The sequence below is a fragment of the Belonocnema kinseyi genome, chromosome 3 (genome assembly GCF_010883055.1).
Source record: "Belonocnema kinseyi isolate 2016_QV_RU_SX_M_011 chromosome 3, B_treatae_v1, whole genome shotgun sequence".
Taxonomy (NCBI): domain Eukaryota; kingdom Metazoa; phylum Arthropoda; class Insecta; order Hymenoptera; family Cynipidae; genus Belonocnema; species Belonocnema kinseyi.
Genome location: NC_046659.1, coordinates 10,248,260 through 10,271,614, shown reverse-complemented (window position 1 = coordinate 10,271,614; position 23,355 = coordinate 10,248,260). Strand labels below are relative to the sequence as shown.

The 23,355-nt window shown below is 32.0% G+C and overlaps 1 protein-coding gene across 2 annotated transcripts in view; it reads right to left on the bottom strand.

The window, feature by feature from the left end:
• The window catches only part of LOC117170229 (protein AF-10-like), a 688,368-nt gene that overhangs the window by 495,527 nt on the left and 169,486 nt on the right, over positions 1-23,355 (bottom strand). Inside the window, exon 4 of one of the 2 annotated variants that reach the window (XM_033356851.1) lies at positions 10,508-10,705. The exons of the other annotated variant lie outside the window; for it this stretch is intronic. Coding sequence (XP_033212742.1) covers positions 10,508-10,705 — 198 coding nt within the window. The remainder of the gene's footprint in view (positions 1-10,507; positions 10,706-23,355) is intronic. 2 annotated transcript variants of the gene reach the window in all.

Genomic DNA, 23,355 nt, shown 5'->3' with positions numbered 1-23,355 from the left:
AGAGCTCCAAGGAGATTATGTTGAAAAATAAAAAAAAATTTACCCAAAAAAATTGTTTTTATACTTCATTCTAAGGACTTATTGAACTACCCTCGTAGCTTGTTACCTTTGTTGAGGTCATTTTTCTTTCCCTCTTCAATGACTGCTTTTACACATTTTCCCAAGTGTCGAAAAATGTCAATTGCCCTTTGAGCTACTTGCTCATTTTCTACCCACCTCGTCGCACAAAACGGCAATGGAAATAGAGAGCAGCTCCTTTGCGAGCAGAATGGTCTTCAAATAAATAGAAGGAAAACTTCAAAAATTCAACTATGCCCCATTTCATAATCAAAATGCCTGCTCTGAATGATTCGTTTATGTTATGTAGACCGCAGCTGCCTATATCTATTAACACTGCGTTAAGAGGATGTTGTTCAGGAAGTTCAAGTTTCAAGCTCTTGAGCATACTAAAATTTACATAAGGGTCATCCATTGACACGTGTTTGATTTTATCTAAATGCTCTTGTCCAACTCCATTTATTAAGCCATCTTTGAAATCTAAAGCTTTTGCACAAGTAAGAAACACTGGAGAAAAGTTTCTCGTTTCACATTCTTCCACCAACTTGTTCCAAAATTTGACTATTAAATCTATCTGCTGTGTTTTTGTACATTTGTTTAAACTTTCATCGAAGTCAACAACGATATGCTCGCATCCTTTCAAGATTTCTCTCAAATTATCTCGAAAGTAAGGAGCTAAGTCATACACGATCGTGTACCCTGCTTTATCTTTTGACAAATGCATTCTACTAGTGATTTGACTATCAGTAAAGATCATAGGAAAACACTCTACAGACTCAGCAGTATCACGATAACTAAAATGCCTCATTACTGCATTTAAACACTATACTTCTACAGCTCTGGCATCATCATCTTTGCTTACAAAATTGTGTATGGGTTTAGACTTTGCTCGTGAGACAAGTTTACCCAGTTCAACTTTATATAAAGGCTGATCGACCCATTGACTGTATGTTCAGTCGCAGTCACACCACTTACAATAACCCCATTGCTTGCCTTTTTTGCTCGATCCAGCCCAAATAAACTCTTTCAACAGTTTTCTTTCAACATTTTGAGAATGATGTTTTCAGTTCGTTCACTATTTTTGTAAATATCACGGAATCCCCGTTGAAACAAAAAAATCCCGCATATTTCCAGTTTTTCCCGCTAAGTAAAAAACCCCGCTCTTTTCCCGTTTTCCCGTCGACTATACACCCTGAATTAAACGTGCTACATTGAAAACAAATCTGAGTCAATTTTTTTAATTTGACAGGACTACGACTTAATCTGTTTAATTTTCGGGGCGGGGCGCTCATCAGCCCTGCCATAAAAGTTGATCACAGCGGGTCATGGCACCATAAAGCCTAGAACCTTTTGTGGCAAGCGTCTATAGGTATATTTTCCTTTTTCAGGGACAATAAATAATCCTGTTAAAGAGTCATATCAATCAAAAGAACTGAGGTTGCACTTTTACGATTGACTCTTCACTCACCGAAATTTTCAGATTTTGCATTAACTAAGTTCAAAGACGATGCGCTACCTCTAATATTGTTTAAAATTAAAAAAAAAAATCTGCCTTCTACAATCGTATAAACTACCGTTATTCGCCTTTCGCTATTAAGAAACCCAAAAGTTTCTTCTTCTGGACACCCTAATACTTATCGGTTTTAAGTGCTAAAGATGTTAATATTAGATCCTCATTTTTAAATTTTAACATGTTTAGGATCCGTACAAAAATTACATAACGATTCAGGGACAGGGGGACTCGGAGATTTTTCCTTCATCATTTTATTTCCTCTTACAGGATTTCTTTGAATTGCACATAGTTACTTTGTTGGAAGATATGTCCAACGTTTTTAAATAAACTTTTTACGTTAATTTAAATCACGTGTTCATTTTTTGTTAGTAAGCTCCGACTCTCCCTAATTTAAATTAATGAGTCAATCTCAGTCCACACACTGACCTTAATTTTTAAGTAACCAAACCACAAACAAAGCTTCAAATCATTGGCTTTAGGTTGATATACATGGCAGAAGCTTTGAAATGATTACTTATCTATTATGCTACAGTATTTTATTTTAGCTGTATTTTTAAGCGGTAAAACGATTTAGCTCAAATTTTATTGAACCCCAATTAGAATTAGAACTAGAACTTCAAAAAGCCCTTTTAAAAACCTAATATATGTAATAAAAACGTGTTTTTATCTATTTTTGAGCAATTGTAAAAAAACAAGAGCCAATAGAATATTCTAAGATGGCTGGAATGAAATTTTGGACCTTGACCTTGTGTCTGAAAAAAACTAGGTGTCATAATCTTGGTGTTTTAGTGTACTCGAGCACAGGTTCAGTTCCAGCACACACTATCTGCGCCCCGCGCCCTCTATGCTCTCCAAATTACCTTTTAATATTTCAAGTTCTTTTTAGTGACTGCCCTTGTTTTTGAAGTGGGGTGCCTTTTTTACTTCACTCCACTCGTCGCTAGATAAGCGAATTAACACCAAAGCTTAATCTATAAAAAATAAGACAAACAAAACAAAGATTCCTACAAAGCACTTCGGCGTTTTCGCCGCATCTTCTAAAAAAAAGGAAGAAAACGCTCGTTAGGTACGGTGTGTGAAGAAGGGAAAGGTCAATTTTACTTACGTGCTGTATAGATGACTGACTCGTATAAATCGGTTGATCGGTGATAATAAAAAATTGGTTAAACAATCAACGCAAGATCTATTTAGGAACGACCGCCATCCAGGATAATAATACTCGTTCCCAATGCTATCAGCGGTGAAATACACTTGTGGTTATGCCTTACGACTGTGTGATATGTGGTAACAGAATACGATGTAATCAAAATGACGGAACGGCGAACCCCTTGTGTCTTGTGGACACGGAGCTACGCCCAAGAATGACAGGCTTCTATATCCATCTCGCAAGTGCCTTAGAATATTTTTGGCAAGTGTGTATGGCTTTTCGTTTAGGAACCAACGATGGATTCGCACCTCGGAGAGCACCGATCACAAATACAATTATTTTAATCGATAATTCTGGGCACAGTCACAGCAGGTCCCTTATAATGTCTCCATAGCTCTCCCACTTTTTGTGTTCCTTGACTGAGATGTTGTCAGATGGTTTTTAGCTTTTATGTTTTTTCGAAATTTCAACTTCAAAATTGCTCCCGTAACTATTTTTTCAATTCAGGGGGCTATTATAGGGCTTAAATGGTTTGAAATTTTATTCGGATATACTGCCGTCCAAATTAAAAAGATACAAAACTGACTTTTTGTTTTTTTTTGCCTTGTAAAAGTGACTTTTGACTTCTCAATACTAGTCAAATAGATCGAGCTGTGACCGAAAATTCAAGGGAAATAAGACGCTGCTAAATTCGGCTATACAATAGCAACGATCGTTCGGAAATGTTCGAAAAAGCCGGTGAACACAGTAATTTTTTGTTATTTTTGCCTTGTACTTTGGACTTTTTCGCGGCTCGTAACAAATCGCTATTCCATTTTCTAACATAAATTTGTTTGAAATAAATTTTTTATTGTAAAATATGAAACAGCATATTATTTTCACCCAAATACTGTATCTAGATTATTCACAATTTTATTCGATATTAGAGTTCTTTGGGCAAACAGTTTTTCTTGACTTTCCTAGTTCGAGTGAGCTTATATTTATGCATCTTTTTTATTTCGAAGGCAGTACATGTACTATGTAGGTACACATAAGAAGCAAGGTGGTGACATTGTGGAAGTTGGAGGGCTTTTTTGAAGTACACCGAGGTTATGACACCTGAATTTTCGCTTTTTAACCTAAGAGGACAAGATCCAAACTTGCGTTTCATACTACCAAAGATATTAGGTCCTAGATACGGAATGAGATTAGTTGCACCACATACCGGCGCAATATGTACAGATTGGTTTCTATGCATACTCGTAGAGGCGTGACAGACAACTATATATTCGGTTGCGCCAAATCATAGTGCATTTGAAATCCAAAATGGTAATAATCTAATTTTACTTTCTAAATGAATGAAAAAATATTTTAATTGAGTAAAAAAGGTCTTTGAATAAATTCGAAAATTAAATTACTTAATATCTTTACAAAGATATGTATACTTACGTATGGCGATCCAAAAGATTGGTGAGCCAAAGATACGAAATTGCTATAGTTCTAAAGAGTTGATATTAAAAAATTCGAAAGACTTTTTGAAATCAAAATTAGTCCCTAAATGTAGCAAAGCGGTCCTAAGATTTTGAATTCTGGTAAATTAAGATGTGGCTAATTTTTTGTTTGTAAAATTGTTAGTATAAAATAGCAGTGACAAATTTGAATTAAAAAGTTTATTTCTTATTTAAGTTATAATTTTTTTTGGAAATGAGTAGAAAAGTGAATCTGAAGATTCAGTTAGCTTTTATTTAAAACTTTAATTTAAGTTTTCTTAATAATTGTAAAGTCAAAGAAGCATTTTTGAAAGTCAAAGGAAATTACGGCTTGCTTCTACAGTTTATCTAAGGCCATGTTATAAATAAGACCATTTTTTCAAATTGAAATAAGAAGTAACTTAATCTTTCAAAAATGTAATTTTCACTTACATTCTAAAAATCTAACTTTAAGCAGAAATATGGGTTTGCTTAATTTTTGTCTTATTAGCATGTAATACTAAAACTCGACATAAAAATTACCGCATTGGTGTCAAATCTGTAATTTGCTATAATTCAACATTTTTGACCTTATTTCGACACCCGAGGGCTAGGGACATTTTTGATATCAAGAAGTCATTAGAGTATTATATTTTTACAGTTGTGATAACACGTGGTATCTTTTCACATATAAATATTAGCTATTTCCGTTCTTCTAGGATTTCGTATTTTTGGCCCATCCCAGGCCTTACGTTTAGCAACATTAATTTGGTATTTCTGAGCTAATTACATTTGTTAAACCGCAATCATGAAAAACAATATAAATCAATTATAGAAATTCACAGAACTGTTATGTACTTCTATAGTCTATTTTTTTCAAGAGTTTGGCGCCGTTTTTATTTTATTTCCTTTGTAATCAATATCTAGGTTTCCATAGTTTCATTTAATTATTTCTTTATTTGGTTATTCAGTATTTTTTGAAAAAAAGAAGTTGAAATTTAAACATTTTTGCTTGCATTTTAATTGTTCTTTCTTTTTAAAATTTTTTTCGTCAACAAATTTATTTTCTAATAATTTTAATATTTTTATTTAATATTTTTGCGAATGTTTTAAAACTAGAATATGAATAAAAAACTCTACTTTTCTAAAAAATTTCATTAATTAAAATTTTCTTGTATACAATTTTAAAGGCCTATGCATTATATATTAATGACCTTATTAACAAAAAAAAGTTTTTTTGAGAAAAATAACAACAATCATGCAAAAAACTCGACTTGTTTATTTTAAAAGGACATTAAAAATTTTTATTTCTTGCATAATTAGAAACATTTTGGAAGGAATGTCGTATTTAAATAAAATTATAAATTGAACCAAATAATACATTATATGGCACTTTGTTGTTAGACCTATTTTTTTTAAAATTGTATACTCCTTTTCGAAGATCTTTATTAAAACCTGAGGTTTAATTCCGCTTTTTTGTATTTTTTACACGTTTCTTATAACTGCAATTCATAACACAGTAGACAAGTAGACGTAATGTAAAAATTGCAATTGAACATGACAAGTCAAAACTGTCATCTAGGTACATGAAGTTAAAATAAATATATCTTTCTGTCAATATTAAAATTTCCATTTTAATATTGAGTCTATCAAATTAAAAAGGAAAAAATTTAATTTTGAGTAAAACAAGAAAACATATTTCTATTTTTCAGCCAAAGACGTAAGAAACAATGTAATGTCTGATTTTGTATTAAAAATATGGGTTTAATATAAAATATTTTAATAGATAACAAAGAGCAGAATAGGCATTTTTACAGAAATTTAGTATCAGTATATTCAATTTAGAGACTTTTGTTTGCAATATTTTATCAATATTTTTGACCTGAAATAGAGATTGAAATATTTTATTAAATTCCTTCATTATTGAACATATTTAATTTCCGAATCTTTATTTCTTTATAATCAGTGAGGAATTTTATTGAATCTCGAGAAAAAAATTACAAAACAATTGTTGGTGGAATATTTCTAATTTTAGGGGCAAACAGAATTTATTTCAATTAGTTAATAATTAAATCGAACACGTACATTTTTTCTTGGTTAACATGTGATACAGGTGCGTGTTCAGATGCATAATTTAGTTATAATACATTAGAGGATAAATTTAAAAAATACAACAGCAAAAAAACACACACACAACAAATTTTAAAAAACGTAGCAATAAGACACTTTATAAGACTAATAATTTTGATTTTTTCAGCAAAAAACATAAGAACAAATGTTTTCATGTAATAAATGACGAAAATTTTGTTATCAAATCATATTTTTTCTTATGTGATAAGCCGCGGTTATTTATGCCGCCTCAAACGAATTTTTCACCTTAGCGCACGGGGTATTTCCTAAATTAAATTTTTATGTAAAAATAACAAATGTGGGTGTCTACTAAAATGTAATATTTTTTCTCGATTATTCAAATTGAAAAAAGGCTTGAAAGTGCAAAAATTAAAATTTTAAAGCATACAAGAAAATTCGAAATTTAAAAATTAAATCCGAAACAATTAAAAAGTTTAACATTGAAATTTAAATTATTTTTTAATTGAAGTGTTTAATATCATGACATTGACAACTCTAAGCATTCTAACTTGATTAGGCTTAAATTAATGGATTCCAAAATTAGATAATTCCGAAATACAAACATTTAGAATTCTGCATTTCAATGCTCAATTCAAAACGTTCAAAATTAAATAATTTGAATTTGTCAGGTTATACTTTAGGCATATTCAAAATTTAACCAATATTATGGCTTCAATTTTTAATTTATCAACTCTATGAAAAACTTTTTCAAATCATACAATTCGTGAAATTTCTGTTTATAATAATTACTCAATTTGAATGTTTTAAAATGCAAATATATTAAAACCTTTCAATTTAAAATCCCTCTCATTATAAAAAGTTTTCGATTTCGAAGGCTTTACATTTATTCCAAATTTTCAAGAATTTTGAAATTGAATAATTTGCCTATTGCAGCTTCAAATTATTTATATCCTAAAGCTGCCAAAAATGTATTGCAGAATCATAAGTGATTTAATTTAAAACGCTTAAACTTACATAAATTGAATTGACAGGTTATACTCTAAGATATTAGAAATTTTACAAATATTGAGACTTTGAATTTTAAATTCATAAACTAGTTTCTTTTAATAATTATTATTTTATTTGTTCGCTTCTAAAATAAAATAATTACACTGTAATTTTTATTGTTTTCATTTCAAATTTCTCTCATTTAAAACAATTTTGGAAACTGTATAATTTTGAATGGTATAATGATTTAATTGATAATATGCTTCTAATTTGAAATAAGATTGTGGAATAATAAAGTATTTCTATGAAAAATAGTCATGCTTAAGTTTAAGGGCATGCTCTTCGGTAACTACGTGACCAAACTAGTCCCCGGATATGAACATTTTTTTGGTGTTCACTGTGTCCACACGGATTGAGATATCGTGTTTAAAATTGGACAGATTAAATAAAAAGCACGAAAGAATGTTTGTATACAACAATATGTTTATAATTTTAATAAAATATTATTTATGACTTGATAAAATAGGATATTACCATTCGAGTTATAGAACTTTGGAGATCATTTTTGGTTTGATGCATTTCAGATTTTTTGATTCGCATATATTGAGCACTGACACCAATTTTGGACTAAACCGTCTAAACCTTTAAAAAAATCAATGAAAAAAAACAAAATTTGCACTTTCGATGCAAATCAACTTATTAGAAAGTTATACAGAAAGAACTAAGGAACATTTGTACATATCAAAATGTTTATAATTAGGAAGAAAGGTTTCTAGTAAAACACTATAATAAAATTTTAACGTCGATAAAGTAGATGCCTCGATTAAAAAAATCCAGGATGTGGATCTTCAAAATATAATTCAAATTTTATAATGCTAAAATGTTCTTGTAGATTTTTTGTACTGGTGTAAAACAATTCTAAGTTGATAACAAAACGAATTAAAATAAAATTTTATCCTTCGGGCGAAAGACAAGGCGAGTCCGACACTGAGTCCCGCCAGTCGGTTCGCTGTCAACAATAGTTATCGGCTGATCGATTCAACGTCAAAAATTAGAAGTCATGAATTATGGAATTTGTTGGGAGAAATCGAAGAGTAAATTTTAGCACAATGCTGGTGTTGGTATGTTTCCAATTTGAAATTTATCTTTTGTTTTTAGGAACAAAAAAATGAAAATAATTCTACACAAAAACCTCATAAACGAACTCAGTTACGTGATCTCGACTTTATCGACGTTCAAAGTTTCTCTTTTCTCTGCTAGACATCGCTAAAACTGCTCCAAAAATAATTATAGGTTAAGTGTGTGCAGATAATTTTTTGTTGATTTGAAACGAATGTGCAAATTTTATTGCTTTTATTGGTTTTTTAAAGGTTTAGACGATTTAGTCCAAAATTGGTTTCAGTGCTCAATATACACGAATCAAAAAATCTGAAATGCATTAAACCAAAAATTATCTCCAAAGTGTTATAACTCGAATGGCAATATCCTATTTTATCAAGTTATAAATAAACTTTCCTAAAGATTATAAACATATTGATGTATACAAACGTTCTTTAGTGATTTTTTATTTAATCTGTCAAATTTAAAACTCGATATCTCAAGCCGTGTGGACACAATGAACAACAAAAAAAATGTTCATAACCGGGGACTGGTTTGGTCACGTGGTCACCGAAGAGCATGCTCTTAAACGCTTCCTTATATTTTGACATTTTCGACTTCTGAAAAGTTTCAAACAAAAAATTTTAGAACTATGACTCTCAACGCTTTCCATTTTAAAAGATCCCAGTTAAAATTTCCAGTTACAAATTCAATTCCATTAAATTTGTTTAAGCTTCTAAGTTATAACAATCATTTCCCATAAATAAAGTCACTGTTATTTCCTGTTTTCCATCCAGTAGCCACCCTGACATTTTCTCTAAAATTGATTCACATTCCAGACTTTTTGTTGGATTTTGTATACTGTTCAAATCAATTTAGTTTACTTATTAGGATACTACACACTTAAGGATACTCCTGGTGAGAGGCCTCTGTAAACTATGTGAATGTTATTTTAGTATCATTTCTTCTCTGGATCTATTGTTTATCCTTATGAGTCAGTTATAATCCTAATTACTTTCCTGAGTTGTTTGTTGAATTCACCTAATTATTGTAAAAATAAAGGAGAATTCGTAAGATTCGTGAAATCTGGTGAAAAAATAATATGCCATTTACATTAGACAGAACTAGCATCAATAATTTTATTTTTCAATATGGATGCACTGTTTAAAATATTATTGGTTATAAAACTGTATTCAAATTTAAATACAGACTTATTTTTATTTAACTTGATTGTACTTAAATTGACCACCATTTAACACCAATAAACATCTACAATTTTAACTGAACTTTACTTAAATTTAACTAAATTTTATATAAATTTTAAATTCGACTAAATTTTATTTAAATTTGGAATTCAACTAAATTGTATTTATTTTTCAAATTTATCTCAATTTGATTTAAATTTTAAGTTTAATTTTAAAACATAATTTTTGAAATTTCACTAAAATTTATTTATTTATTATATCAAAAACTTCTCTTTTGAAATCAACCGTAAGAGAAATTAATTTTAAAATAATGATAATAAATAGAATATTTTTAGGCTCTCTTTAATATTAACATAATTGGGTAATTCAGTGTTCATAACATTTTTGGCGTACAGAGCCAACTGAACGACTCAGATTGCTATGGTGATGGCTAAGGCAAACACGTGAAACATAACATCACGTTCAGTTTGAAATTCGACAACTTTCAGTGCGCGCCCCGGCCCCAAACCAACCATTAACGTGATCGGAGGACGCGGTTGCCATAGAAACGGCGAAAAGTTGAAGAGGGCAGCACCTCGATATGGTCGAAATTGTAGTTAGATATATACAGCGGCCGTCCCCACCACTGGCCCATGCCGTATCTAGGACCTAATATCTTTGATACTACATAAAAAGGTTGTTTTGGATCGCGCAACTTTCTCTTGCTCAACTAGAAATAATTTACTTTTTCTCTTTGTATTCGGATTCTGCGGCACAAAGTCTATCTGATCTAGTTATCATTGGTTAAGTAATAGGTCAAAATACATTTCGGGCTGTATTAAAAAATTGACTTCATCTAAGAATTCTGATATTAAATTATGGAAAGTGTTCAGCTATATAAGAGTAAGTATTTTTCATTTGCGTTCTTTTCAGTCCACCACTAGTATAAAAATTAAGCACGACCCTTATACGGCACACTAACCAATTTCGAATAATGATGCTGACAATATCCGCAGTACTTAACATTGTCAAGGTAGTTTCCAGCTTCTTCGCATAGCAATCCGAGAGCTTGAGCACAAGTGACATGAAACTGCTGCCTGCAGCCGGTTTTGTTGCACTGCATACACGCTCCTACATTGGCTCTGCTTCCTCTGCCTTGTTCTTCACAAATGTAGCATATCTGGCAATCAATTTATAGGTTAGTTTAAGGAAACATAGAGATTGTTTAGCCTGGAGCTTTCATTATTATTAATAGAACTTTCTACTTTACCTCAAGAATTTTTTACAAATGAGAGGTCATGCACAAATTACGCAAGGTATGCGATCTTTTATTTCATGGGTGTGAAGAAATCATCAAGATATGTTTAATGAAACTCAAGATATGAAAATAAAGTCAGATATAGAATATACTGTAAATCCCGAAACAGTATGTTGAACTTTATACAATTGCAATTTTAAAATATATAACGATTATCATTCAGTCGGGGTTCATTTAGCTTTCAGATCCGTAATATAAGTTTACAACCCGTTAGTTTGACATTTGATTTTAACACCTCAATACTTATATTCATAAATCCTTGGACGAGAATCCACCCATAATTCAGTATAGAATTTTTTGTCACACGTCCATCCTAAGTGCAATTTCAGTGCCTGCTGTCACTTGTGATTATCACAAGTATCGGTTTCCAGATCTCAATTCCCAGCTCTCACCTCCACGAGCCTTGCTTTTCCCCAGTCACATTTTTCTATAATCTACCAATTCAGTTTATATTTCCAAAAACTTGTCTTACTTAAATGCAGGTTCCAAGTAGAACTTTCTAGTAAGCTGCTTATAAACTGATCATTTATCAGTATCTCAGAAGAAGTTGCATAATTAAGCAAGGCAAGTTGGATTGAAATGTTATGACCTTATGAATAAAAACAGGAATGGAAATAGTAAGTAATATTTAGGTTCGTACTAGTAAACCATTATTGATAAACAACTAATCAACAATTATCGTAATAATAATAATGATGGATGGTTGGTACTGTGTAATCGATTTGTTACTGGTACTAGGATATGTGTATCATAATTATAACAATTTTATTATTTTTAATGTTAATAAAAATATTAACTATTCTTACCTTACAGTATTCCATAGTTAAGTCAAATTGCAGCGTTAGTCGCAATGTAGAGAAGGAGAGAGATTGGAGCGAAGAACTGTCAAACGCACACGTGCGCGCGGGCCCACGGACGGAAGGTGGGAGGCAACTCGCGATTACGTAACCCCTCTCTATACATATCAGCCACAGTGGGAGACTCGAAGCGAGCTTTGGTGCGCGGGTTCAAAAACGGAATGATGGGGCGAACTCGCAAACAGCTGCCTCCCTCTCTGCGTCCATGCGCAGGGTTGGGTGAAGCCAGGCGAGCCATCGCGCGCGCAACGCGCGTTGTACGTTAAGGCACGCGTTCGCGCCACTACCGTCAATCCGCCTTTACCCGGCACACCGCATGGACCACTTTGTCATCCGCTCTACGATGTTACATGTAGACGTCAAGTATACCACACCATCAGCGTTCTCCTTCTCTTATTCTACCTAGGGAGTTGATAGGAGGAAATAAATCACAGTTCAGATTGGAAATTTTTTTTATAATTGTCATTAACATGTAAACCGGTCCCTGGTCCAACCGTTAAGTATCTCTGTAATGCCCCTTCCCAGGCTGTCATTCTAACAGAAAACAAAGCGAGAAATCTCTCGGCCTAGTGCCTAAATCGAAGTTGAACCAATCTTGTACTTCGGTCTCTGGCCCAACCGTAAAGTGCTTCTGTTTGTAATTCCCCTCCGCAGGGTGACATCCTAACGGACTACTAAGCGAGAAAATCTCTGGATCTGATAACCGTGATCCTCAATGGGGTTGAACCCCCGCCAAAAGAAGGCCCGGGCCATTGCAAAACGTCTACAGAAAGAAATAGAAGCTTTCCGGGAGTGCGGATACTCCACAACAACGAACAGAGAGGAGTCGCAGTCATCAGATAACGGATTTCCGGTTATCTCACCAAGGAGGAAACAGCTGTGCCCAACACTCGACGCGTTGTCTCCGGTTGCAAGCAGAACCCCATCTTCACCACCAAGAGGCTGCCTGCTTTACACGCGGATGGACCGTAGGACCTTCCATTCTCTGTTTCCGAAACCCAAACGCTGTTTGAGTTACCTTCCGAAGAGTTTGGCATATCCAGGGGACCTACAAGGTCATCCCGACATAATACAAGATCGGGAGGTGCACAAATATAAAATAACAAAGTTGCTAGAGGATAGGCTGACTCCATCCACGTTCCCAAGGACTTGAGCTCAGAGTAATGCAAATTTCAAACCCTTGGGAACTGTTTAAGAAACTAGCGGGAAGGAGGACATACCAGCAAACCCCAGTGGGTCAACAAATTACGCCCAAGGGCATACAAGAGCTGGACTAGTGGCTCCTTCGTAATCAAGGTTACGTATTCGCTGAACCACTGAAGGTTAGAAAAGAAACTGGCCGGAAGACCCGTCAGTAACACTCTCATTCTATCAACTGATAACCTTGCAAACCACCGGCCCCTTTCGGGGCCACTATACGTATTTTACAAGGAATACTTTCTATTGAATTAAAACAGATTATTTGAGAACGTATCAACTTTAAAACAATTTACTAACATAAGTGTGCTACGCTTATAAAATAAAGGCGTCCTGTTACTTGATCGACTAATGAAAAGCCGTAGTACACTTTATCAGTCCCTGAGCTATTTATATTGTAGCCGCACTATGGCTCTGTCTACACTCCACAGTGCGGTTAAACTTCAGCTCAAACTCCAAATTCACATTCAGCCAAAAAAGTGCCACTTAAGGTCCTTGTATAATAAATAACTATATATAGTTATTTATATTTGGAATTTACCCACTCAATGAATTGCATACTTCAAACAAATAATATACACGAAAGTCAAGTTGAATTATAATATTTAGATTTACTAAACTATATGTCGTTGGCTTGGACTTCAATTTCAATCTCCTTTTGTCTTCAGCTTCCTCAACACACAGTGACCAAGGAGACGCGATTCCATGTTAAAAAAAGTTATTATCATACTTTAAAAATTATGCAAAAGAATTGTCTCATTGTAAAATTTATAATTGTAAATTCTTCTTTATTTTATGAAATCCAATTCCGTTCACAGTTACACAAACTATAAAATGATTTTTTAATGTTTTATTTGCTTACCGTTCAAATATTGAATATGTTGATAGATCAGTTAAATTACTTTCTGTCATTCGCTCGTCCGCCGTTCCTTATTATATGTGACTATCCGCGAAGAAAGGGACCTAATGCGCAGTAGCTTCATTTTGCAAGGAAAACTATTAAAAATCTGATTCAACACAGGCACTCCACAACTTTTCAGTTATAGAAATGTGATTTTTTAATATTAAATAGTCAATAAGAAACTATAAATGTATTTGAAACTAAAAATTATTTTTTTCCGCATTAGGTCCCTTCTTCGCGGACGGTTACATATTTCCTCCAAGACAGCGCTTTACATTAAATTTATAAGGAAATTGTGAAAGCTGATTTTATCATTTTTGTTTGGATTCATATATATGTTAACAAAAAAGTTGGAAAATAAGTAATTGCAAAAAAATGGTTTTTTAGCTCTGAGAAAATTACTTAAATAAACTCAATGTTAATCAAAATGATTGAAGATAGATTTTAAAAAACATAGAAATTTTATTCAACATTTCACTTATTGTTATAAACAATTTATTTAAACAAATAGTTCAGTGTATCAGTTTGTATTAGACAGACATTATTTTTTGCGAATTCGGTGCCGTTGTAACTTGGTAGCCGACCCATGATATCAGCTGCTATCGTAGTCCATGGTTCTTCGATTACCCTTTTTACCATCAATCCTATCTTCCTTTGTTTTCTTAGTTTTACTCTTTCACAAGTCCGGCAATTTTTTAAGTATTTGATCACGTCCGAATATACCCCTAGCCAGAAGTAATATTCGGAAATTGTCGCGAAAGTTTTCTCAGAGCCTAAATTTCTGTGAGTCTTCTATTGGAATGATTGGGAAATTTGTGGTCGGCTTTGGTGCTCGACTCTCCTTTCGCGAAGGAATGGGAAACATTCAAGAAGCTCGTAGCGAGCCTCACCTACAAAGTAGGCATGCATGTATACAGGGAATATTTTTGTTGGGAATTTATTTCTATTAGTTTGCCAGTGATATTCCAGAGCAGTAAATCGACATATTATGAAAAATTTGATTGTCATAAGCGAATGGCTAAAGAAATATCGCTATTTGTGTAATTTTTCATTGATTGATTTACGGCTAGATAAATTTCAATGTACAAAATTTACTCTATAGATCATTGGTCTTGGGTCTCCATTATTTTGTACCTTTTTTGACATGTCATTATTAATGGACAAATTCAAAAGTTTTTTCTATTTGCGTTTTAATTATTATTTCTTGAAACTTTTTTCGTTTATTTCTACAATAATTTTTTTTTAACATTTTATTCCAAGTTACCGATATCTTTGTGCTGACATGTGAAGAACGTCCAGCATTAAAAAAAAAATTCATTAATTTGGTATCAAATACTTTCATTTTTAAATAATATATCCTTTACTTCTGAACAGAAATTTCAACTTTCTACCAAATTAGTTTAATTTTAAACCAAAAATATTAATTCAAACAAAAAAGTTAATTTTCATTTCCACATTTTAATTTTACAATAAAAAAAAACTTTTTTCCATACAAAATAAAATAGATCAATTTGCACTTTAAGACTTAATTTTCATCTGACAATAGCGAAATTTTCAACAAAACAGTTACATTTACAAGCAAAGTGATGATTATTCAAGTCTTAAAAATAATTTTTAACTACGCACTTGAACTTAGAACGAATTGGTTGTATTTTCAATGAAGAAGATTTACTTTCTAGAAAAACGACATTCACAAAACAATATATCAGTTTTCTAAAGAAAGTAGTTTAATTTTTCATGTACCTCAGTTACGAACGTTCATATGAACGGAATAAAAAAAATTATTTCTCAAATTTTGGTTATAGCTTAAATCAATTAGAAGAGTAAAAAATAATATTCTGTCAGCAAGAATTGTCGAATAAAAATTTTTTTAAAGAGTTACCTAACCTTACACATCACCGACTATTCAGGCCTGCCTAGTAAACGTTTGATTGTCGATATTAAAAAAATTTTAAACGTCAGAAATCCTCTTTTCTTACCCCACAAATGATCGAGTCGGTGAGAATGTTTAGCAAGACCCCTAAAAACCACCATTACTATATCCACACCTGAAATGTTAAAAATGACAAGTTCGATTTCGATATTTGAAAATATAAAAACATCAAAAATCCTCTTCCTGTATCTCAAGAATGATGGAGCCAGTGAGAATGTTCGGCAAGATCCCTAAAAAACCACCCTTACAATATTCACATCTACAATGTGAAAAATGAAAAGTTTGATTGTCGATATTTGAAAATATAAAACGTCAAAAATACTCTTTTTACATTCTCATCCATACTGAGAAGGTAATAGTTTTATGCGTAAAAACGTCATCAAATGTCGATGGTTTGAGGCCCCCTGAGTCAGAAGAACAAGTTTTTACGTCAGTGTCTGTCTTTCGTCATTGTGGTCGTTGTTTTTGATAAAAATTTTAGATTAAAATTTAAAAAGTAAAAACAAAGCAAAATATGAAGAGATAAATGGACAAAATTATGCAACTAAAGGGGATCTACAAACTCGTCATGAATTACTTTTTTTATAGGTTAGGTAGTTTTTTTATTGATGTAAAACATCATTTAAAACCAAAAAATGAAATTGTGTACAAACGATACAAGCTACGTGAATAAATGACACAACATTTATTAAACAAAGAAGGATTTACAAATTTTGTACGAATATTTTTTTTGTAGGAAGTAGAGCTTTTTTTTAATCGTGAAAAAATATTAAAAATAAAAAATATATATACAAACAAGGCAATAAGAATAAGTATGTTTTAATTTCCATGCATATTATGCATAGTAATGATATAAATTTATTTCAATGTTATATGTTTCAGCGCAGCTAAGAATATAATTTAATGCAAAACAAGAAACGAATATTAAAGTAATAACGACAAATATAATTTGTACTTTATATTGCAATATCTTAATAAGCAATCCCTGGCAGAATTACATAAAATGTATTATATTTAATATAATTGTGGAACATCACGTAGAAAATTTGTTTTTTGAACAAAATATAGTTTGTTTTTAGAAATAAAAAAAAATGTAAAAAAAAGTAAAGTTTTTCTTCTCTTGACTTTTTTCTAATGGCACGCTTTAATTATCTTTAAATGTTCATTTTCGTTGAATTTTTTAGATTTTGAAAATGCTACAAGTTTCGTAATTCTTCTTATATAAAAGAAAGTCAAAGGATAAATTTTTCGTATTTTATGTACTATAAATAGCTGCCGATAGAATTTTCAAATCTTGGAAAAAATTGGTATCAAAAATTTTGAACAAGCTCTAACTTTTTGAATTTTGAAACAAAATTAGTGGTTAACGAACTCAATCTTGCTTTCTGGTCCCTCAATTTGTGTGTCAAAGAAAAATCCACTCCGACTAGTCTTTCGAAAGTTATACGATATATAGACGCGGACAACAATAATAATGACGACGACGCCGCACAGTGGGAAACAAATGACTTTTTTTGTTCAAAATATCGTACAGCCCACAAATTATTGACCGATTAAAACAAAAATTTTTTTTTAAAAGCTGATCAGATTTCTAAGGGAGTTGCCGAGCATCGTTTTTAATAAGGTTTTCAATTTTTTTATAAAGAAACAAATATGATGAAAAAAATTGCCATTTATTCTATTAGACGTTCCCGGTGCTCGTCAATAACAGGAAAATTGTTGAAATCCCCTAAGTCGCATAGAGTAACATTAGTTGAAGACGTCCCAATATCAAACAATAAATAAAAAAAGTTTTTGTAAACAAATTATTTGTTGAAAAAATGTTTTCCACGATTTTCCATAATTATACGTTTTTGTCAAATTATATTGCAAGAGATTTAAATGAAAACAAAATTATATTTAAAAAATTTTTTCTTAAGATTGCAATTGTTTATATTATAACGAAATTTAAGGAACAAATTCAGTATTCAGACATTTTTCTACAGAAAAATTCGTTTTTTTTTTCTATGCTAATTTCTATAATTAGGAAATTTATGATAATTTTGCAAAACACATAATTTGTTGATTAATCTTATGATTTTTAAAAATAAATTTAATAAACAAATGCATTATTTCGGGTATTTGTCGGAAGAAAAAGTTTTTTTTTTTTTCAATTCTAGTCTTTTCAGTTGGGAACTTCATGAGAATTTTAGCAACATTCATAATAAGTTGATAAATTGTATGATTTCTCTAAACAAATATTTATTAACTAAGCATGATTGATAATAAAATTTCCATTAAGTTCCCCATTAAAACGACTGACATCGAAAAAAATAAATTTTTCCGCCCACAGACGTCCGAATAATGCATTTGTTTGTTACATTTTTTTAAAATCATTAAAATGTATTAACTCATCATGAATGTTGCTGCATTTATTATGAAGATCCCAGTTAAAACTCTGACATCGAAAAACATAACTTTTCCATCGACAGATGCCTCAATAATGCATTTGTTAATTAAATTTGTTTAAAAAAATCCTAGGATTAATAAAGCAATTATGAATTTTGATAAAATTATCATGAAGTTCCTAATTTAAAAAATTGATATCGAAAAAACGACATTTTCTGTCCAGAAATACCTGATTACTGCATTTGTTCATTACATTTTTTATAAGATTAACAATTGTAACCTTAAGAAAGAATTGTTTAAATATAATATTGTTTCCATTCAAATTTCTTGCAATATAATTTGAAAAAACTTATAATTATGGAAAATCGTAGAAAACATTTTTTCAACAAATAGTTTATTTACAACAACTTTTTTGTTTAATGTCTAAGATTAGAACATCTTTCACTAATTATTATCTATGCAAATTAGGCGATTTCAACCATTTTCCTGTTATTGACGAAAAACAAGAACGTCAAATAAAAAAATGGCCATTTTTTCGTCATATTTGTTTATTTATAAAAATTTGAAATCCTTGTTGACTTTTTCATCCATCTTTTCTTCAATAGTCATTTCTTGCCTCCAATAAGCCGAAAAGTGACATAGTTTTAAAGTCTGGTTTTTAATTGTGAATCTTTTTCATGCTCATTTACCATAGAATTATTAATGAAAAAATATATTTCTGTTCATTCTTAAATGAAAAGTAATAACATTTCGAACCGAAGATATGAAATTTGAACTGCCTAGATTTATGAATAATTACAAAATATAATTTAAAAAGAAAAAAAAAGAACTTTCAACGAGAGATGAGTTTTCAAAAAAGTATATGAATTTTCAACAAAATATGTACATAGATAAATTGTAGATTATATGTCATATAAAAATTACAGAGTAAAGTTCAAGTAAAGCCCACAAATAATGTGATGTATTTCATTATATAGCATGTGACGCAGTGCCATCTAATGAAATGTATATTTTGCTATAAGCGCTCCGAACAAAGAAACTCTTCTCGTTATAATGCAGCTTGTGGATCTGGGGAACGGTTCAGATATCGAATAAAGTATCTATGATACGAGCAAACGCTCATTAAAATATGAGCTCGAAATTATTTCTTTCTGTGGTCCTGATCTGCAAGCCTCGCCGCTTTGGCGCGTTCACGAAGAAGCTCGTATCTGGCAACACTGAGTTTCCCGGTAGACTCTCGATCACTCAGTCTCAGCTCTCGCGAAGCTCGGATTGAGCATCCTCGCTCGTAACGCTGAGAAAATATAAACAGGAGAAGAGATAGCAAAGAGTGGATTTTCCACTCTTCAAGAATTTCGATCTGTTCCTGGATTTCAGCAATGTACTAGTCATCACTTTTGTCGTTAACGTCCACTTTCGATTTTCTACCCTACAAGCTTACGTAAACGCGATATTTTTTGCTGGTTCTCCTGCTCTCAAGACAAGTTTTAGTGCCCATCTGGCTAATCGGCCAGTGAGTTTTTTTAGGTTATGGAGCCACTTTAACGCTAAGTCGTCTGTTAATACTTTGAAACTGTAACTTTCTACATACATCCTAAACTTTCGTATAGCCCAAAACTACGGATACGCACTCTCTTTCTGAGGGTGAATACCGAGATTCTTCACCGTTTAGGCTTCTACTCGCGTATTCAATTATGTAATTTACGCCGCCGATTGACTGCGTAAGTAAGGCTCCTAGCCCTGTATTACTCTCGTCGGTTTCGAGTTTCAAAGGCTGAGTAAATCTGGACATGTCAACATTGGTGCTAATGTCAAAAGGTCTTTATTTTTTTTTGAAAGCCTTATCTTGTTCTGAGCCCCAATCCCATTTTGTATCTTATTTGAGAATTGTGTTTATCGGTTCGATTGTTTTGGCAAACTGTAGGATGAATTTTCTGTACCCACTTGCAATCCCTATAATGCGCTGTAATTATTTAATATTTTTGTGTTTAGGAAATTATAGGATTCGTTGTATTTTGTTATCGTCTATATGGAGTCCTGCGTCGTTAACTTGAAGACCTAAATATGTAATCTCCGAGCAGCCGAACAAACATTGTCTGAACTGATCGTTAAATTTGCTTCAATTATTTTGTCTATTACGATGTTTAAATATTTTAAATGGTCATGAAAATTTTGAGTTACTATTACTATGTCGTCTAAATAACAAAAACCGTTTGGTTTTGAGCCTGGAATTATAATGATGCACATGAGTCTCTGGAAAGTGGCTGGAAGATTGGTTCAGCCAACATTTATCCTTTTGAATTGGTATATGCGTTTCCCAGGGACTGTTAATGTTGTTATAGGTTTTGTGTTTTCGCTAGTGGTATTTGTAAATAAGCTAATTTTAAATCAATTTGTAAATAAAGTTTGCTAATCTTGAAATGTCCAGCACTTCTATCAGGAGTGGGATTGGGTAGAGTTTCTTTTTGGTAATATTATTATCCATTCTAAAGTCTAAACAAAATCTATAGTCTTTCCTCGGGTTTTTTACCATAACAATAGGGTACGGCCACGGTGAAAAATTATCTTATTCATTCATTTTTCCTAATCCACCTGAAATATTATTTGATCTGATGGCTTTAATTTTTAAATTAATTCATTAATTTCTGTTATCAATTTCCGATATCTCTTTAGATATTTCAGATTCCTTTTCTAATTTTTCCCGCTAATTAACTTTTTTACTTTCCCAAAGATTACTATCGCTGTTCCTAAATAAGTCTTGTGTGCTTGAGTTGTGTCTAGTGTCTTGGTATTGGAAATTGTCGCTTGTAGGGATAATTGTTGCTTGGGATATCCTTTGTATGATTTCTTGCAGGAATTTTGACATTTTGTATTTTTGGGCAATGGTTAGGATCCATAGACACTAGGGACACAACGTTTTGCTCACTTTTCAGGTAAGAACAGATTTGACCCAACAAATCGTTTTCGCCTGCCGCTTTTTGTTCGTCAACGCTACGTTTTTCCTGAGATGGATTAGTTTTCCTCGGCAGGTCTTCATTATTAGACACAAAAAAAAAGAAGAATTGAAATCGGCCAAACGAGAGCGCCACACAGTGACGAGTCCTAAAACTTTTTGATCAAGGCGGTACATCTAAACTTGTACTTGGGAAGTTAGAAATCAATAATTTGATGGAATATAATGAAAATTCAATTTTAATTGAAAGTGTTATAATGCATTTATTTTTAGTATTTTAAGACGTTTTTAGATTCCTTTTGATCGCAACAATTCACAGATTTTGAATTTCGAAATTTCAGAAAGCTAATTTTTAAATTGAAAATTTTTTGTTTTGAATTTTAATCCCCGTTACTCGAACTGCTTAATAAAGGAAGCGTCCACGGTTGGTTGGCCCTTCTTGGTGGCAGCAGGTAGTTTGCCGAACACTGTTCTATAGGATAGCGGGTCAGAGGATTCCCTGATAGCCACCAAGTTTCTAAGTCACAGCTTAGGGTAACTCGTAAGATTTACATGTCTGTGCCTAAAATCTCTCCTAATTTCAATTCAAGGACTAACCTAAACATGAAGTATTTCGCTTCATTTCCGATTATAATTAAAATTACTGCTTGTACAATTATATCGACGGTTTCCCTTTTCGAAACCATTAATATTTGTGAAACGGATTCAAAAATTGAATATTTGGCATTGTAGACTTTTTCCAGGAATTTCTTGCCAACGCAAAAATGTACGGCACCTGTATCTACCAAAATACAAAATAATTTATTATCGAATCTTCTCATCAAATAAAAACGTCTCAGTTATTTCATTTGTATCCAAATTTAGAAATGCTGGCGTTTCGGTATTAGGTTGTATTATTTTTGGCCCTAATACCCGTCCATCCAGTTTTCCTGGTTGTATGCATAATCTGAGCATTGCCTTTTAAAATGGCCGGCCATACCACAATGAGAACAGTTTAAATGAATTGTTTTCCCACTTTTTTTAGCCCTGTGTTTCGTCCGAGTTAGAACATGTTTTGTCTTGTGAGTCCCGGTTAGTGTTGTTACCCGGTTTTTGATTTTTATTTCCGAAATTCGTTTTTTTGGAATTTTTGTTATTATTATTTGAATTATTTTCCGCTCTTTCTGTAGGAAATTCAACCATTGTGTTACTTTGACCTTGATTTGAGCCTGACGCTATTTTATTAAACATTGGTAAAATTTGATTGTGTGGCTTAAATGGATATCTTCGTCTATTCTTTGTGAATCTAGGTTAGAAATTTGTTTAAAATCTAGGATGAAAACCAGGTGGAATTTTACTTCTAAAATTTTGTTAATATTAGCTTGGAAATGGTAGAAATTAAAATGCAAGTTTTGAAATTGGAAATCAATTTTTGTATGTTTTTTACACTGGTTATTTTGGATTTGGTTTTCCGCTTTTATTGTCTTTTTGATCATTTATATTTGCCCTTAAGGGGGTAGTAGGGTATTTAACGGAAAAAGTCTTATTTTTATTACATAAAATGAGTGTATAGCATCTTAAGAATACTGTGTCAGAATTTTAAGTTAATCGGAGTAAAATTGAGAAAGATATGGTATTGTTAGTGAGCGACGTTTCTGCATTTATCAGTGGATAATACACGAATGAGCACAGCCGATCATCGAACTGCGGAACAGACCAAAGAAGACAGAATTCATCATAGGCAAGAGAAAAAAGATGCTTTGGACATGCCAGATAAAAGTTCTATACTTTATGGACCTGCCATTGATGATTCTATGTAAGTATATTTAATTTCGGTTTTTTACTAGGCAAAACTTTGAAGCATTTCTCTTGCACTCAACGTTTTCAAAGCCGGTGCCAACTGTAACTTAAAATCTACTGGACCGATCCTTATGAAATTTTGTACACTATTTCTATACATAATTTGCAAGGTCGCAACGCTGAGTTTTATTATATATTACAATTATTATTGTTTATTTAACAATAAATAATGTACATTTTTTTCGGAAATCGATGTTTTGTCTTCAAAATGTTACCAAAACTTATAAAAATAAAATGAAACTCGGCGTTGCAACCTAGGGAAACTCATAAATTAATGGAATTTTTTTAAATTTTTGGTTTCAGATCCTGCAGTCCTGAGTTCTGCGTGGCACAGCCAAGTAGCTTTTTTCAGGGCGTATACAAAAATTTGCAGTCACAAGCTTAAAAAGGCTTCTTTTTTTACAGAAAATGTTTGAAAATATTCTTGAAATGTTATTTTATTAT